The 18,438-nt window shown below is 37.8% G+C and overlaps 1 protein-coding gene across 1 annotated transcript in view; it reads right to left on the reverse strand.

Annotated features, from left to right (window-relative positions):
• Positions 1-1,484: 1,484 nt before the first annotated feature.
• LOC145469491 (uncharacterized) overlaps positions 1,485-18,438 on the reverse strand; it is an 18,019-nt gene continuing 1,065 nt past the window's right edge. Inside the window, exons 1-8 of the mRNA XM_081453231.1 lie at positions 18,197-18,438; positions 14,545-14,699; positions 11,421-11,551; positions 10,248-10,334; positions 9,312-9,439; positions 8,293-8,531; positions 6,552-6,640; positions 1,485-5,796 (exon numbers count right to left, since the gene is read on the reverse strand). The exon at positions 18,197-18,438 is cut by the window's right edge and continues 1,065 nt beyond it. Coding sequence (XP_081309357.1) covers positions 5,412-5,796; positions 6,552-6,640; positions 8,293-8,531; positions 9,312-9,439; positions 10,248-10,334; positions 11,421-11,551; positions 14,545-14,699; positions 18,197-18,401 — 1,419 coding nt within the window. The 5' untranslated portion in view covers positions 18,402-18,438 and the 3' untranslated portion in view covers positions 1,485-5,411. The remainder of the gene's footprint in view (positions 5,797-6,551; positions 6,641-8,292; positions 8,532-9,311; positions 9,440-10,247; positions 10,335-11,420; positions 11,552-14,544; positions 14,700-18,196) is intronic.

Below are 18,438 nucleotides of genomic sequence, written 5' to 3' on the forward strand. Positions count from 1 at the left end.
CGTTATATCGAAAACCTCGATATAATGAATTTGAGGGGAAACGACCAAAATGTTCGTTATATCGAGGTCATAGTTAATGATTGATTTGTAACACAGGTGACTTCTGTCACGTAATTCAATGCAATTTTCGTCACCCACAACAGCAGGTATATTTTGCAGGGTGCAGGTTGCAGGTTGCAGGTTGAAATGTAATTATAACTGGAAAACCGCTGGCACTTGAAAGAACGTACAGTTGGTAGAATTACCGTGACTGTTACATGATGCCGTTTACAGTCGCTCAGAAAGGTGGCTTCCACCTAAGTGCCAAACCGGCCGAAGCGATGGGAGGAGAGTATATTCCTATGATTTTAAGCCTGCAATGAATTATTGTTTTTGAAGAAACATCTGAAATATCATCTGAAATATCTGCTGAATTTGGTTTCTTCCCTGTGAGTACCAAAATGAAAGCACACTGAGCTGGCGCTGGTATATTCCGTCGGTTAAAATCTTATATTATTTCATTTCTTTATTTATTTGCTTCATTTGTGATGGCAATCTTCTGTTGTTGAGGGAAGACTCGAGTCAAATCTGGAATCGATGGAGACATCTGTGGAGCGGCCATCCAGATGGCTTTGAAGAGATTTCACCAGTCTCTGCGTGTCGATCGATAAGTACTTATAGCGGATCGATCGTGTTTTCGATGGACATGAGAACATCGCCCAAACTAAGTGCGATCACAAACATGTTGGGAAGCGTACGAAGTCTCTGGTTTCTGTACACGGCGTAACAAGTTAGAAGATTGCCAAAGAAGGCCTAAATATTAATAACAGCGTGTTTTCACTACGTGAAAGAGGCGAACTAATTTATGTAAGAACCCCTGACGAGTATATAGGTTATTAATTATTTTTAGTGCCAGCGGTTTTTCAGTTATAATTAAATTGCAACCTGCAACCTGCACCCTGTACCCTGCAAAATATACCTGCCGCACCCAGAAGTGCCGCGTTTTGAGATGCAATTCATGGTGCATGGTTCATGCATGGTGGCTTTCAGTATCAAATATTTTCACTTTTGAGCAGACGCGCAGCTTTTTTTTACAAACGAACGACACTTTCAGAGTAGCGATTTAAAAATGTTGCAACATAGAGGTTATGCAGAAAATTGTCTATGTAAACAAGGAAACATTGTAATTCGTTATATCGAGGTAGATTTTACGTTTGGGCTTCCGGATTATGTTCGTTATATCGAAGAATTCGTTATATAGAGGTTCGTTACATCGAGGTTCTATTCCATACATTTTACTGTAACTTTGGCCGGGACATAGAATATCGTTCGTTATATCGAGGACTTCGTTAAATAGAGGTTCGTTAAATCGAGGTTCCACTGCACTTGTTCCTACGAGATGTTTGCTATCTTTAGTTACAAATGGTAACTTAACACTTTTGTTTTTTATATGGGAGTAAATTCAATTAGAGCTGACAAGTTATCGGCTATTAGTGTTTCCAGGATATTAAACGAAAAAGAAGCTTTCATTTCTGGACCGTTTTTAGGTCTCTGCAGTAGCAGTTTAATATTTTTATTTGATGGGCATTTTATGACATTCTTTTAAAGGTAAAATTATGACAACTGTTCAAATGTTATTTGAAGACTGCGTGGCACCAAGTTAAAGTGCAATTGAATTAAATCAGACTTTCAACGTGTCAGAGAGGGTTTTTTTCTCTTTCTTTCAATTTTCGGTGAAGTAGTGTTGTTGTGTTGTGTTGTGTAAAAAGGGTAAACTTACCACTTGTATAAAATGCGAAAAGTTCTCTTAGCTTGAGTATTTTTGCACAAAAATTCCTCTTGGGGGTTGGAAGGGCTATGTGATCGGTGAGTGAGTTATGAGTGTGGGTTGTATCAAAGAACGAATCAAATTGCCTGTTAGAAAATAAGATGGTATCTACATTAATCTGGAGACGTGTCAGATTGCTGTAGGTTGTTCAGTCAAACATTTTATGGCTTACTATTTAGTTATCTTACCATTACTCATGTAACATTGTATGTAAAGCATAAATTCCCAGTTTCTTTCTTGCTGTACATCGCAACCGAAAAAGCTTGTCAAATTAACCCAATCATTACTGTAAACAGTTCCATAAATGTTCCTATCTCCGAGACTTCACAAAAAAATAACTCTTGCACGCCTTGCGTGCCTATGTTTGTTGTCGGATATCATATCACTTGATTGATTATCACTTATTTCCCGGGACATTTAAGGGCAACAAATAAAATAATGAAAGAAAGAGTGAAGGACGGAAAGAAAAAACGAAGGAAGAAGTGTCATACATGTACAAACTGGAGTGTAACCCAAGGGGGGGAGGGTTACTCTCTTATATGGGCTATATAGCTATGTGCGGCCTTAATTGAGCGGTTTTAGTCTGAAAATGGGTTTAAATTTTGACCATTTTGGTCTCACATGGTACATGTTTATTACTCTGGAAGCGACAGAGTCACAACGTGCAATTTCAATTACATGAATTGTAATCTACCCCTTACACTGTAACCACAAAACCACGACAGCAACAATTTTAATTCCAACCTTGTAAACTTTTATTCCCTGTATGAAAGTAGAAATTCACCAGTAAAAATAATCTGGATAATCCATATCCATATTAAACCCTTACATTACAAAACCCTGAGATGAAAAAAGAAAATATCCCAATCTGCCAACATTTTTTTTATAGTGTCCCTGGGAGAATGTCACTGCCCCATGAACTTAACTGATAATTTTCATTGACATTTGACTTAAATTTAAAAAATGCCCCTACTATTGGTCCCCAAGAATGGACAACATTCATACTCTTGGTATTGGACTGAACTAGCTTGCAACTGAGGCTTATGTGGGGAGTCTTTTCAAATAAGGTAAGGTAGGTAAAGTCTGCATGCGAGCCAAGTGGCCCATCAGGCCGGAGCTTATCCCAGTTTCTGTAGCATGAAGCGACTAGGAGTATTTCTACTCCCCCCTGGATGGGATGCTAGTCCATCGCAGGGTTACCCCCAGCATTAAGTTCGCCGGTACCCATTTATACACCTGGGTGGAGAGAGACACTGTGAGAGTAAAGTGTCTTGCCCAAGAACACAACACAATGTCCCCGGCCAGGGCTCAAACCTGGACCGCTCGATCCGGAGACGAACGCACTAACCATGAGGCCACCATGCCTCCCAGGAGTCTTTTCAAATCCAGATATAATTTTTCTCTTTTTGATGATATTCCTCATGCTGAGCGTCCATTGCAAGGTAATTCCAGTCTAATACTGAGAATATGAATATGGTCTACTGACAGAACAGTGACACTTATATTCACTTGAATAAGGAAGTCTCCTTGTGGTTATATAACGACGGGTGATGTGTGCAGGTTTGATAAACTATTTGTCATTTAAAATTAAACAATTTCATATTTGAGGAAGCTCTTTGGGTTAATTGACAAGCATTTCTTCCTGAAATGTGGAAACTAATTTGCTTCAGTAATATACACCTGTTCCAAACAGTGACGGATCTAGACCTTGAGCTAAGGGGGTGGGGGACGGTTTTGTTTTGTTTGCCCTGCCAGCTTTTCCTCCTTCTGTGCCTTTTTTCTTTTTTTACCCAAAATGGGGGGGCGGGGGCCCCTGGGCCGCTCCCCTAGATCCGCCACTGCCAAAGTGATATTATTAAATACAATTCTCATCTCTAAACAAGGGCCAGTGATAAAAGAATATTCACTTTAAATTATCCTGTATGACATAAGTTGACAAAATTTAAGAAAATGTATACCATATGCCAAGAATGAACAGTCAAGCAGTCATTACATTCAGTACTTAAATATTGTTCTCTATATTCTATACACTATAGTCTGTCCAAAAGTTATTTTAAACACTACACTTTGTTATTTCTCAGTTTCCAGTTTGTACTATAACAAACAACATGGAAGAAGATTTTATACAACCTAATGCAAACAAGAGAATGTCTTCTGGGAAGAATCCCACATTTTAAATAAACCAGAATGCCTCTGTGGCCTCCCAAAGTTTCTTAAGAGTTCCTAGGTTAGGTTTCCACAAAGCGGCTGTATTTCAATATCTTTGAAAATAATACTAACAAAATGTCTATCTAAGGTATGTCTTTTAACACTATACAAAAGTGACTACAAAATTATATAGTGTAATTTCCAATCAGCTGAGTACTGATCGTACATTCAAGTGTTTATTTGCACTTGTGTAGTTCCACAAAATATCCATACCCTCACCATGGACGGAATCTCACATAAGATCCCCCACCTCCCCAGAATTTCCATTTTATGTAACCCCCACTCCATCCCTCCGGACTTGTCCAGAACATGTTCTGGACAGGAGCCACAAATTCCATGTGATAAATATTTTCTAAGTATTCAATGATTTGACTAAAATTGACATGTAGTTTACAGGGACAATATTATTATATCGTAATTGCCTAGTGACTAAGCTGGTTTCAAAGGATTTTCCATTTCTTAGTCAGAAATGGAGCCACAAAGTGACAATAATAAGTATGGATAAAGTAGATACACTAGATATAATAGATATTTTATTTTTCATTTGTAGATGCTTGCCTATCACTTCTTCAGTAACAGAAAGATTGACCAACCATAGCATTTTCCGTCATCAATTAGTCTATAAATATTTCATATCAGGAGAAAATATGATTTTCCTTTCACATTGTGCATCTCCAGAAAAATCCATACCCACCCCTTACACAAATTCTGAGAGGGTTAGGGGTCTCATATGCAAACTTGTTGCAGTTAAGAATGGGGAGGGGGGGTCCAGCCCAAAAAAACCTTTTGTGGGGGTATGGCATTTTCTGGAACAACACATTAGTCTTCTTGAATTAAAAATCAATTCAAAAAGTTAATAAATAAAATTTTGAATAATGACAGTTAAAACAGACTTTTGTGGAGACGGGGTGTAATACAAGGACCATTCACAACTCGCGTTATATCAGGTCAAATTTTATCGTGCAGTTGATGATATTAATCACTCTTAATTTCAAGTCAAACTTCATCACAAAGTTGATGATATTAATGACTCTTAATTTCAAGTTATTTGCAGTCCCTCCATTTTCTCAGATTTGTTGAATGTCCAAAGAGAAATGCAAGGGAACTGGAAATAAGCTGGAGTGCAGAGAGCAAGTGGAGTGAGGAACATATGAGGACGAAGAAAAACCGTTTCCCATTTTTCTCTTCCACCATGCCTTCCACACCCACCAGCTCATGTTATGGGCATGCTTCACTTACAGTTTCTCCTTTTGGCATTATTTACACATTGAGAGAAACAGAGTGGCTGTGAATGGTCCCTTATTACCTGTCTGTCAGACAATTTATTTGCATTGAAAGGCAAAATAAAAACTCAAGATTGCTGACAACACTTATGACATTAAGGTTAAACTGTCAGTCATCCTACACTAGAATCTGAAGAACTTAAACTTCCATCTGTGCTAGCTCTTCTGTTCTCAAAATCCACCACCACATCCTCATTTTTATTCACTGTGATCACCGCATCAGGCACAATACCATTTTTAATCTTGTGATCGTGATCAACCATTCCATTCTTTTTCATTTCCGTAGGGTCCATTGCAGGGTTCACTTTAATCGTGTGTTTGTGGAAGTGCTTCTGAATTCCTTTCGCCATGTTTTCTGTATATTTAGCGTAGCTGTATAACGCCCCTCCTAGGGTGTTGAGGAGTACCCCAAGTACGGTGAGAGCTGTCACTGCTACGCCACCAAATGTATAAAACCCAATGATGGTTGTTAAAACACCTTTGACAACTCCAACAAGGCTAGAAAAAAAAGATGAGGTTTGCTTTTTAAGGACGATATGTAACATTTCCATTTCAAGAGACAGACTTGAAAGGAATTTTGACTGAAAAGCTGTTTAAGTTCCAATGCATACCTAATGTTACTCTTTAACTGATCTTAAGTAATGTTCAGATATGCTGATATCATTGTGTAATTTTTAACTTTTTTAACTACATTTTCTACCTGAGCAGCACCTTGCATGGGTCCTTTGGTCTAGTTTGTGCTTGTCCCTTTGGGTATTACACCTTTTCTTCCATTTAGTATTCTTTTTTTCCATTATGGTAGTGTTTTTTTTTCACATAATTATGTACAAGATTGTTGAGACCCAATTAACCCTTAAAAAAATGTGTTTGGTTTTCAGTTAAATCACCTGGGTGTTGCCATGCTTACAACATACTTTATGGTACTTTGCACTGTCATTACATGGTCAGATATCTCAATAAGTAGTCTACAGAAGATGATTTCTTGCTGAAACTGTACATATTTATCTAGAATATGAATTATTATTCATATCACTAGATTCATGCAATGCTGTATTTTGAAAATGACATCATATTTCATATCAAGCTTTGTACAAATAATTTAAATCGCTGAAACAATTTAACACAAACACTAATCTGTGATTTGGAGCGAGACTGTTTTTCTACAAACATTCCCTTTAGATTTTATAGTCAGAACATAATTCAATTATTATACAAAAAGATGACAAGTTCTTATAATATAAGGTTCAACGTACCTTGTTGTCAATGCAGAATTCATTGTTGTGCATAAAAATAGAGAATAACTCAAGATACAGCCCATGCTGACATCAAAAACAATTGCAGCCTGGTAATAGACAAAATAAACCACTATTATTATTATTATTATTATTATTATTATTATTATTATTATTATTATTATTATTATTATTATTATTAACAAAGTTATTTCAAAGCACAAACTTTCTTGAATCTGGTTCATTAAATCTTAAAGCGGTTTGCATTTAGTCCCTTAACACCAAAGCAATTACAATATCAAATCACAGCAAGCACCGTCAATGTGAAGAATTGATAGAAAATTAACTGGCAGGAAGGGATTGCAAGTTGCACTTTGATGACATGATTGATCATCACAGTTACACACACAACTTATTAAAGCAGTTGTGAAATTTAAGCCCGAAAAAACATTCAGGCCTGAACGGGATTCAAACCAATGACCTGCGATACCAGCACAGTGCTCTACCAACTGAGCTATCAAGCCACCTGGGAGCTGGTCACTTTGTGAATTCATAATATACCAATAGATGGTATAAAGAAATGGTTCAAAAACATGATCTTTCTTCACTTGTATTCTTCACCATCTATATGCTAGAGTTTCGAATTAACTTTGTTTTTACCTGAATAGTTAAAGTCAAGTTATTGGCCTGGCCAAAATTAGTTAGCCATTACAGTTTTAAACCAAAAATTATTACCAAGCTCAATGATGCAAAACTATGGCTGCAAAAAGCAATTCCAAATAAGACATTCAACTGATGAACAACTGAAAATGGGTCAGTTGGTTAAAGTATGTGGAGGAACCCAGAACATTCTGGGATAGCCAAACTTGAGACAAATTTAGAGTGGGTCAACATGAACTCCACTTCTAAACTTGATACTAATTCATGGAGATAAAACAAGGAAATTATGACCATGACTAATTGGACTTCCATGATTATCTAATCTTAATAAGCACAGATTTTATGACTTAATCTTGCCATTTTCTGTCAAGTTTTCGTTTTGATTGCAAGATAAACACTCAAAACAATGTTTTGCCACTGTGACATTTCCATACAATGTACACTTTAAAGCTCACCAAATATTAATCATAATTTGAACTCTTGTCTTGGTGTTTGGAAATGCCACGGTGGTAAAACACAGCCTCTTGCTATTCATCACATTCGTGATGTTTTTCACACCTTTCCAGAGATAGAAGGGCAGTGAACTCAAAAAACTACTCAACAAAGCATGAGTAAGAGCTGGGAACTCGCATGAAAAAAATATTTGTGAGCATGAACTGATGAACTAAATTTGCTTTTTTTTTTCCTTTTTTGCTGTTGTTGCTTTATCCACAAAGCCATTTTTAGTCAATCTCTATCAACAAACAGAGAGGTGTATATGCCCAAAACTTCTTGTATGAAGAGAACCTCTGTTCATATTAAGAATATGTGAATAAAACAGCTCTGCAATCATAAGGTTTGAGACTTCGCTACAGCTTTCTGGGTGCAAAAACATTCAAGACCTTCAAGAAACAGGCCCCAGGTGAGAAGGCAAATGAGAGGGTTGCATACAGTTCTGGCCCCAGTTGTTCGAAGGCTGGATAACGCTATGCACCAGATAAATAGCTCTATCCAGTTGATTGGTGTTCATGCGGTGGATAGCATTATCCACCTTTCAAACAACTCGGGCCTGAGATTACTTTTCTACATGTTGATTAAAAACAATGTAAAATACAAAAAAAACCTGAAAGCCAGCCATGCTCAGTCCATCAAATGCGAGAGCGGAAAACAGCTCCTTGTTGCATAATGTGTAAATAAGTAAAAGAGGGACGCAGTTGACACTGTTTGTGAAAAGCACAGTCACAGTCGACAGCCCCTCTTCCACGCCAGACTTTTGGATGTATGTGAGATAGAACGACTGGCAAACAACACTAGCCAATGCAGAGATGTAGGCATATATTGAAAACTCCAGATCTCCAAAACCTGTAAACAGATATAAAAACACAAATTCCCTTTAATGGCCTGTGTACATGTGTTATTATACTGGTTTGGGAGAAATTTTGCTATTAATCATTTTTTCAACCCGTATATAATAAACCTGAGTCTATGTTGGAATCTGCCAAAGTATATTTCTGTTGTTTTATTGGGAAAAAACTCAACCATTCAAACAATTATTGCGTCATCAACATGCACAGAAAGTCACTGTAAACTGCCACTTACAAGCCCTCCCACTTGTAAGCCCCCCTGCGTATAATCCCCTCCCAAATTATAGGCCCATCTACCTGTAAACAAAATATTACTTCTAATTATAAGCTGCCCAGATATACAATGTTAAGGTACTACTACTGTAGTTTACAATGAAATGAATTTGATTTATTATGATGTTTTATAATAAATTTTTAATTAAGTTTTAATTAAAAACCAGTGATTGAAAATGGGTTTATAAGCCCCCAGATATACCCCCCCCCCCCCCCCAATATAAACTATAGGCTCCTTCATTTATAAACCCATCTAAAACCCCTTACGAAGTTGTATAAGCCCAGAGATTATGGGGGGCAGTTTACAGTATTAATTTTATGAAATATTGATGTCATCAATTGATCAATACTAACTATTAAGATAGATTGTAAGGCGTAGATACATACTCCGTGGACTGTTTTTTGTAACTGTAGTGTACATTTAACTGTAATTGTTGAAATTGTTTGAGCAAATAAAAAAAAACTATTAAGAAATTAATAGATAAATACAGTTAATAATGCACACCTGCAGTAATACAACCAACCACAACTAGCATGACAGCAATGACAACCAGCAGTGAAGGTTTCTTTTTTAACATACAACAAGCAAACAGCAAACTTGTCAAAGGGAGCAGTCTTCTTAAGACATTGTACCTGAAAACAATGCATTTTACATAACATTAACGCTCAGATTCTGTAGAAAAATGAAACTGGTGCTGTCAGAACTTAGATTTAAAGAAGGTGGCTGTCCAGGTGGGGCACCAGTCAGAAGAGAGGAATAAGAGAGGCCCAAAAGTTCTTCCTCTAGAGGGTCAATTTTGAAAACTGCTAAGTAAACATTATGGGTGAAAAATTGCAGCATTTGAAAACCAGCCACGCATCTGCACAGACTAATACAAATAGATCTAAACATAAATAAAAGTACATTTGCATGCATCACTACAAGCACGACAGTAGATGAAGATAAAGTCCAATTAACATGGCCTGAAGATAAAGGCCTGAAGATAAAGTCCAATTAACATGAAAGAATGACTTAGGAACCAGATCGAGAGACTAAATATTCATTCTAGAGTTAAGTATGTACAGTGTAATTATACACTTAAAGAAATGGTGATCTAACCTGACCTGAAAATCATGTGACTGTCCAAATCAGGCTTTTATCTTTAAGAGATACATGCAGGTGTCTCTGCCTCAAGAGGACACCCACCTTTTAGAGATTTTCTTTTCAACACACTGCTTTTTAACATTATTGCTGGATTAAGTCGAACTCATAGCAAACTTTGTATGCCCATGTTTCTAAAATGCTTGTTTTAAGTACCACTAGGATACAAGATTCTACTTCCTTTCTAGAACAAGCTGTCCAGGCAAGGACGGTTCCACAGACGGTATAACTGCTTTCAGTTTCTAGCACACTTTAACATACACCATATAATTGTTTTTACTTTAAAAACAGTATACATACATTGGTATGCTTAAATAATCAAGAGCTTGAAGGGCCAACGTTGTGTGAAGTGCAAAACATACTGATGGAATAAAAAACTTCTTTCCTCTGTGAGAAAAAACAAACAGCAATTAACATATTTAGCAATCTGCAGCCACAAGTATCTTCACAAAACAGAGGGCACTATCATAAGCTTGTTCTATCCAGCCCTCCATAACATAAAATGTCAAATTTAAACTGACTTGTAATAGTGACATACCATAAAGCTCTGAAAGTAACAACCCTCCTTGCATTTCAATTTAGAGAAATAAATAAAGAGTGGTTTTCAATGAGTGTCGCAAAACCAAACCCAAACCAATTACTTACCAATAAGACTACTCAGCCAGTCTCAAACCATAGTAAAACCAAAACCAAAGTAATTGCCTGATTACTTTCGACAGTCAATTTAAAACCACTCTAACAACCGTTTCCTAGAGCTACATGTACTTTTGGATGGCCATAACTGGAAATTTTTTCAATACGCACTGTATAGAGAGCAGAAAGGCATAAATCTTGTCAAAAATAAGTAATCTCACAGCTAACAAAGTAGCACATTGCCTTTGTACATGTAATGAGAGTCATGTAAAACAAACATCAGATCATTTTAGTGAAGCTTCCTGTGTCTGTTATTTCCATTATTTTGAATAACAAGACTTACATGTAGTCAAATTATTTTGAGGTCAATACATTTGCATAGTTGTTACTTTCTAAGTATCATTCTGCTACTTTTGAGATTTTCTAACAACCATGGATCAAAACTGCTTTTGGAAGGTTACTAATTTCATGGGAGTTTACTACAGGAACTCAGTTCACGGAATACAGCTCAGCTATGATGCCAATTTTGTACCCTGCATTACTAAATAAATGATGATGATGATGATGATGATGAATTTGAGCGCAGTGTCTGTAACTCAGATTCATCAGCCAATACTTTACTAGCAAGATACTTCAGGGATGTCTGTATTGATATGTCAACATGAGATATAATTTTTCTTTGTCTGAAATAATGTCTATCCTACAAGGGATGACATAAGCACACTGTAATTTACAGACATACAAAATAAAGTAATGTGTAAGTCCTGAGAACCAATCATAAAAAAGAATAAAATTGTAATCGATATCATTAAAAAATGCAAATAAAATGCTAAGATCTACCTCTCTAAAGTGTACTTTGGCATACTGGAATATCCTAAAAGTCTTCCAGCTTCAAGAAGTACAGACAACATGATCACTTGTGCTAACATCAGAGCATTAGGAAAGTGAAATGTGTAGGAAGTCAAAACAATCTGAAAATAAATTCACAATTGCTTAATTTATCATTAATCATAATAAAGGAGTCGTTATCATGAACATTTAATCATGATAATAGCAAAGGATACAGTAGTAAAGAGCAAGAAAATGTTAAGTATCTAGATAAATTCTGTCTTCAAACCTATAGTGACTTATAAGGTAAAGGTAGGTAAAGTCTACGTACGAGCCAAGTGGCCCATCAGGCCAGTGCTTATCTCCGGTTTCTGTAGCATGAAGCAACTGGTGGTATTTCTTCTCCCCCCTGGATGGGACGCTCGTCCATCACAGGGTTACCCCAGCATTGAATTCACCAGTACCCATTTATGCATCTGGGTGTAGAGAGGTACTGTGAGAGTTAAGTGTCAGATTGCCCAAGAACACAATACATTGTCCATGACCAGCACTTGAACCCGAACCACTCAAACAGGAGGCAAGCGCACTAACAATGAGGCCACCATGCCTACCAGGGTGGCTCACAAAGCAGGCTATAGATTCTGCGGATTTATATAGCCTGAAGTGACTAAGAGTATTTCTACTCCCCCCTGGATGGGATATTTGTCCAACACAGGGTTATCCCGAACATTAAATTTTCTTGTATACCCACTGTACTTCAGGGCAATTTATTTATTGACTAATTTTTTTACTCATTTGTTTATTGTTGTAATAGTTGATTGTGTAGTTTGCTCACATGTGAGTAAATGTGAGTAAAGTGGGCTATGCAAATTCACCACAGAAGATGATCACTCATGTGCAAGCAGTCATCTTCCAGTGGTCGTCTTCAAAATTGTATTTATCAAGCAACTGTTGTATGATAAGTCATAAAATTATTCTTGCATTTTGAAAGGTTCTTACTTATGATCAATTGGAAAACAGACATATAGATAACATCATTAACATTTGTTTTTGTTACTTTATTTTATAAACCTGATAGATTCCATGTTGTCGTGCATCTGTTCAGTAATAGATAACAGAAGATGTCAAAATGTGGTGAGAACATCAGTGGCAAACTCAGCTATTCACTCATTCACTACCTTTTTGTTCTTACCGCATTTTGACATCATCTGTTATCAATTACTGAACCAGAATACCAAGCTAAAAAAAAAAAATCAAAATCCAGGAGATTGCCAGTTTACCTCATTGGCACTACAAAAAGTTGTTCAAAGTAGAGCGCTGCCAATTCAACCAAAAAAAATGCATCAACTGTAAACAAAGTACCGTAAATCCTCAAATTAGCACCTGGGGTGCTTATTTCAAATTTAGGAGAAGACAGGGGGCGCTTATTCAAGGGGAGTGCTTAATCGAGGGGGACCCTTCTTTAATTTTTTCCAAATCATGGCCTGACATGATCATTTTTTAAATACATCATCTGCACATAAACCACAACATAAGCTGTATATCAACATAAAAAGCTGATCCTAAACTTAAATTGCGCCACCGTTAGTACGTGTAATTTTTTTCCAAACTTAAACTGTTCACAAACTGAAACAATGCACAAATCTAACACTACACGACGAAAACTATACATCCTTTGTTGCCTTATTACTCATCCACAAAATGAGGGGAGGGGGGCATTTATTTTAAATTTTGGCCGATAGAAGGGGTGCTTATTTGAAGGGGGCGCTTATTCAAGGGGGCGGGGCGCTAATTCAAGGATTTACAGTATAATGTTTCCAACAAAAACGCCAAAATGCAAATGAATACATGAAAGATTATCTATTTGAACCACGGAGAAAGATTTAAAAACATCAATGATCATTGCAGTTATATAAACAACTTAAAATTAAAGTCTGAAAAGAATTCAGGCTTGAACAGGGTTCAAACCCATGACCTCTGCAATACTGGTGCAGTGCTCCACCAACTGAGCTATAAGCCAACTGGGAGCTGGTCACATTGTGGTCACTCACAATGTGACCAGCTCCCATTTGGCTTGATAGCTCCGTTGGTTAAGCGCTGCACCAGTATCGCAGACATGAAAATGCCAAAAGTCGGCCAAAATATGTCTGAAAATGCATTTTATGGGCTTTTCTTCACATTGCCTGGGGGATTTGTGATCCATATGGGAGACCAGGAGATTTGGTCTGAGTTCGGCGACTCACGAATAATGCGGGAGAGTTGGCATAGATGCTGAACAGATACACAGCAACATGCAATCTATTATGTTGATTCTATCTCATATTGTAATAATATTACAGTTTGAGCTTGAGAGCTAAAATTGACCGGCTGCCTTTTTTTCTTAGCTCCCCATATGATTCAAGTTCTACATGTGTATTGGCAGCATATGAATAAAAAGAAAAGAAAGAAAGAAGAAATTAACAGAACAATTTCGATTAATTAGAATTCAGCCAAAAACAAAAGACCTCAGCACAAGAATACAGGGAATAACTACAGAGTTTGTGGGGTTTATTCCCTGAAGCCCTTGTGCTGAGGTATATTGTACTTGGCTGAATTTCAATGTTTCGAAATTGGTCTACTTATGCTCTCCAAATTTTCCGCCTACCACATAACCAGATGATGCTTGCTGAAGAATGAACATTTGTAAATTAGCGGTGCTTCTCCAGAACTTTAGACTCCTCGCTGTCGCAAAACACTAGCTCAAAGAACATAAGTGGGATGGATTTCGGGTTTGGTTGATTTTGCCTTGTGTGTTTGTTTGAGAGATGTTTCTAGAATATTCCCGCCTCCAGAGACCAACTTAACAACGACACCGGCAACAGTCTCTTATAACTCTGTTTATGTAAAAATGTGAAGTCTTTCAAGAGTTTCTGTTGACAATATCTCAATTTGCATGCAGCAAAGGAAAGGGGAACACAGTTTTATAAAACTGGCATAAAATATGAATGGTGACGTGTCCGCGATCAGTTATAATTAAAAGCTTAACTAGTCGACTAAAATTAAATCTGCCGCAAAATATACAACACTTGCATGACGTTCTAACATTAAGCTTATGGTTATAGTGTCTTTATCTTAGAGCAAACGAACCTTTCCCTACCTTGTTAACAAACGACATAGATCCTGAGATAACTCCGTAGAATAAGGCCGCCAAAATCCCCGGTCCAAACGCTCTGGTGAAACGAAGTTCCTCCAAAGCGGTTGATAAATCGTAAATGAAATATCGGCTTTTTCCATTTTCCCTGCCAGGCATTCCTGTGTAATCCAAGAAACAGATCAAGTAGAACGATAAAACAAAGTCCGTGTTAAGTTTGGACTTTCTTGCAGTGTATAACAGTTTTTGTTGACATTCCAGGAGGATACTATCTGTTGTTAAGCCGAAGCTGAGGGCCGGCTTTTTCGAGATATTTGGTTGCACGTGAAGCAATATGTAACATTTCACACGATTAAACTTTGTGAAAGTTTTCGTCAAACTTCGGTCAACACCTGGCGCATTTTATACCTCCTCCGATCAAACAACAACGGAGGCAATGCATTCGAGATTTAGACTGGAACGGCACTGAGAATCACGCAAACCATATTCATGAAAAAACAGTCTCAAAATCCCATCCATTTCATTTCGCTAGATGCTAATTTTGAGTCACATGTGCGGCGATGAGCGGCTACTCAGCCATTCGATGCAACCTCCCCTCACCCAGAGTACCATCAAGGTCAGTCACTCAGTCCGCCCGAATCCAGTTCGCCCGTACTCGATATATGGGATAGTCGGTTCGCCCGGGCTGTTAGCCCTGTGGTCAATGGATCGGCATGTTTCGTGTAATTTTGTTTCATTATGCCCACAATGTTGTCTTTTTCGCTCATTTAGTTAAAACAAAACAAAACAAAACAAAATCATCCTTCTTCGTCGAACTTTCAGTTCGGGCGAAGGGACGTTTGACTCTTTTACGCGGCCAGGCGAACTGACATATCGGGCGAAACGCCCGATTACCTGTCAAAGACGCTCCCAGCTCTTATTCACTCCATTTTAGAACTTTTAGGGCTTTGGGGAACAACAATTTCGGTTTAATAGTCCTGTTAGACTGCAATTTTACATTTGTTCCATATTTTACTTCAGAATTTCACAGTTATCTAGGTCTATTCAGTATATCTGTCGGTATAAAAACTTTCCCCTGCCGAATAAGTAAAGAAAGGTTTCACTTGTAGAATTACAAAAAATTAGCAGCAGTAGTTAAGTTAACGTTCTCCAAAAATACTTGGAAACTGGTCATTTCACGCCGTTGATTTGAGCAGAAACGAAATGTAAAAAGATGCATAATGCAGGGCAGATCCATTGTTCTCTTCATTAATTCACTTGCCATTGCCATCGTGTTTTGCGTAAAAATTAAACGGTGGTTACACGGCTACGTGGCTAAGCGAATCGCCTGTACACTGAGTGAAAATAACTCTACGCACGCAAACAAAACAAAAACAACCCATGCAATGTATACCTCGGTTCTATAAACGTGTGCAGACAAGTCATACTTTTCAGATCAGTGATTCGTTTGAAGTGAAACGTTCCCACCTGACGGCGTTGCCTGCCACGTAGTAGCCGCGTCACATCACGTAGGTGTGTAACCACGTAACATCACGTTTACACGTAGCCACGTAACATCACGTTTCCGCGTAGCCACGTAACATCACGTAGCCACCGTAGCCACATACTGCCACAGCCTAAACACATGCATTGTTTTTTAGGGGTACAGCTTTGAAGTGGCTGGGTGTTCTGCACTGAGGTGGCCGGAGGAGACACTTTGACAATGAACAGTCACGTGACTGATGGCCAAATTGTGAAGTTTCAGTGTCAGTTTGAGTCCAGCAATCAGAAATCAGCCGGGGAAATGTAACTAATTAACACTTGTCATCCTTATTTGCAGGAGCAAGCTGGGGGCGTAAAGGTCATTTAGCTTTTGTTTTCATTGTTTTTGTTGTTGTTTTTGTTTCGACCGTTTCAAAGCCAAAATGTTCATTGAGGATTTTGAGCCTCGAAAGAATAAATTAAGAGGACTTCCACTTTTACAGTTTTTAAAAATCCATTAAAAAGCTTTTTTTTTCACTGTAACAGAATTGAGTGTGAACACTCGATCGAACCATGAACCTGAAAGGGGTTTGTTGTTGTTGTAATCGTTATCTTTCATGTTTTTTGTTTGCTTTTGTGGTTTTTATTTTTGCTGATTATCCATTGAAGAGGGCACTTTACAAAACCAAAACGGATTAGCAAATAAATTAGTGAATCTAATTAGGAAACAGGTATAAAAATCGCCTTGTATGTATCTAATAAAGCAGCAAGCTGTTTCATATGAACATTTCGATTTTCATGGAAATGATTTTACTGCGACGACCAAATCTAAGCGAGTAGCGGAACACCACGAAATCTGTTGTTGATCTTTCAATACAATCAAAAGGATTCTGCAGAAGGACCACTGTTGGATACTAAGAAAGCATACAATCTGAAAAATATCTAGTTTCCATCATGATTGTAATATATGCATAAATACAGTTAGGAAACGTGCCTACACGCCGCCTCACATATAGCTAAGAGACAATGGTGGTAATTGTTGAGCCTCGCCTTAGGTAATCCCTCCTAGGTCATGTCTAGATCAGTCACTCCCACCCAGCCTCAAAAGTCTCAGATGGGTTTAGAAATCATGCAGACGATCCCGAGGTTCCCAATTTACTCACATGGACAGCCCAACCGGATTTACCCTCAATTTTATCCTTCACGAAAACATCTAAGGCGCGCGGTAACATTATCCGCGGAAGAACTGGGTACTGTGTCTAAAAATAACTCGAGAGGGTTTACCAAGGCGTATGTAGGAGACAAACTTTCTCACCCTTCATCTCCTCTTGTTATTAGATATAGATTATAAATCAGCAGGGTGCTTTGCAGATCAAACATCCTACTGAATCCCTATTAAACTGACCCGAGAGAAAATGCCTGACTGCATCTAAATGAATTTCACAATTGTAAGACTTTGCATTGTAGAAGCCACAGGATAACTGAGGTTCTCTAAAGACAGTGTCAAGTTTCAAGAAACCCACGCAAATTAAAAAAAAACTTAACAGTTATAACGTCCACTGCGACTACACCTGGAAAGCCTCACTGTAAACTTGTGGCGCAGTTCCTAACACTGCTTTCCTCCAGATATCCGGGTGAAAAGTCATTTTATTTAGAGAAAAGCCGAGTTTTAAAGTTTCTACAGACGTCTTTGAAGATGAACACAAATTGTCAGTTGCCCCGGCAACTTTCCTCCCCGCAAAAGAATGGCGCATACACATAACAGATTCTAATTTAAACTGCAATTTCAGTTGACATCAAGAATTTTGCCGCATTTCACAATCGTAGCAAAGGAAAGCCTGTCTTCGAATGATGAGTGAATTTAAGCCTGTTTTATCCGCACCCCAAGTCCCAATTTTTTTTAGAAAACTCGTTTTATTGAGCCGGGAATTCTAAATTGAGTTCTTGTGATACAAAGTTTCATTTGTTTATTTGTTACTGACATTTCCAAAAGACTAGCATTTGAACAACTACATAAACCATTTATATGAATATCACATATGCATATACTTGGTAGTGAAACATGTAGCCAACGTTTATGTTTAACACTAGATCATTACAAACTACTCAAGCATCTTTCACGGCTTACGATTTACGATAAAATAGTGCAACTTATCAACTAAGAGAGCCTCAAGACGTGTCAAATAAAACTACTTACTGCATATGACCAGTAACAGCTGTTTCGTGTTGGCTACAGTCGGAGACGCTGGCTTATAGGGCTTAAGAGCATTAAAACCTACCGGCGGCGGATTCGACGGAGCTCCGTGTGTTTCAACGTGAGATAAACGTGAGCCCCCCGAACCTGGTGCCCGGCTTTGTGTACCAGTAGTGAATTGAACGTGGCCGCGCTGCATATGAACCATAATATATAATCATAATTAGCCCTTCAATAGCATTTGA

Source organism: Orbicella franksi, chromosome 15, assembly GCF_964199315.1.
Source record: "Orbicella franksi chromosome 15, jaOrbFran1.1, whole genome shotgun sequence".
NCBI classification, from domain to species: domain Eukaryota; kingdom Metazoa; phylum Cnidaria; class Anthozoa; order Scleractinia; family Merulinidae; genus Orbicella; species Orbicella franksi.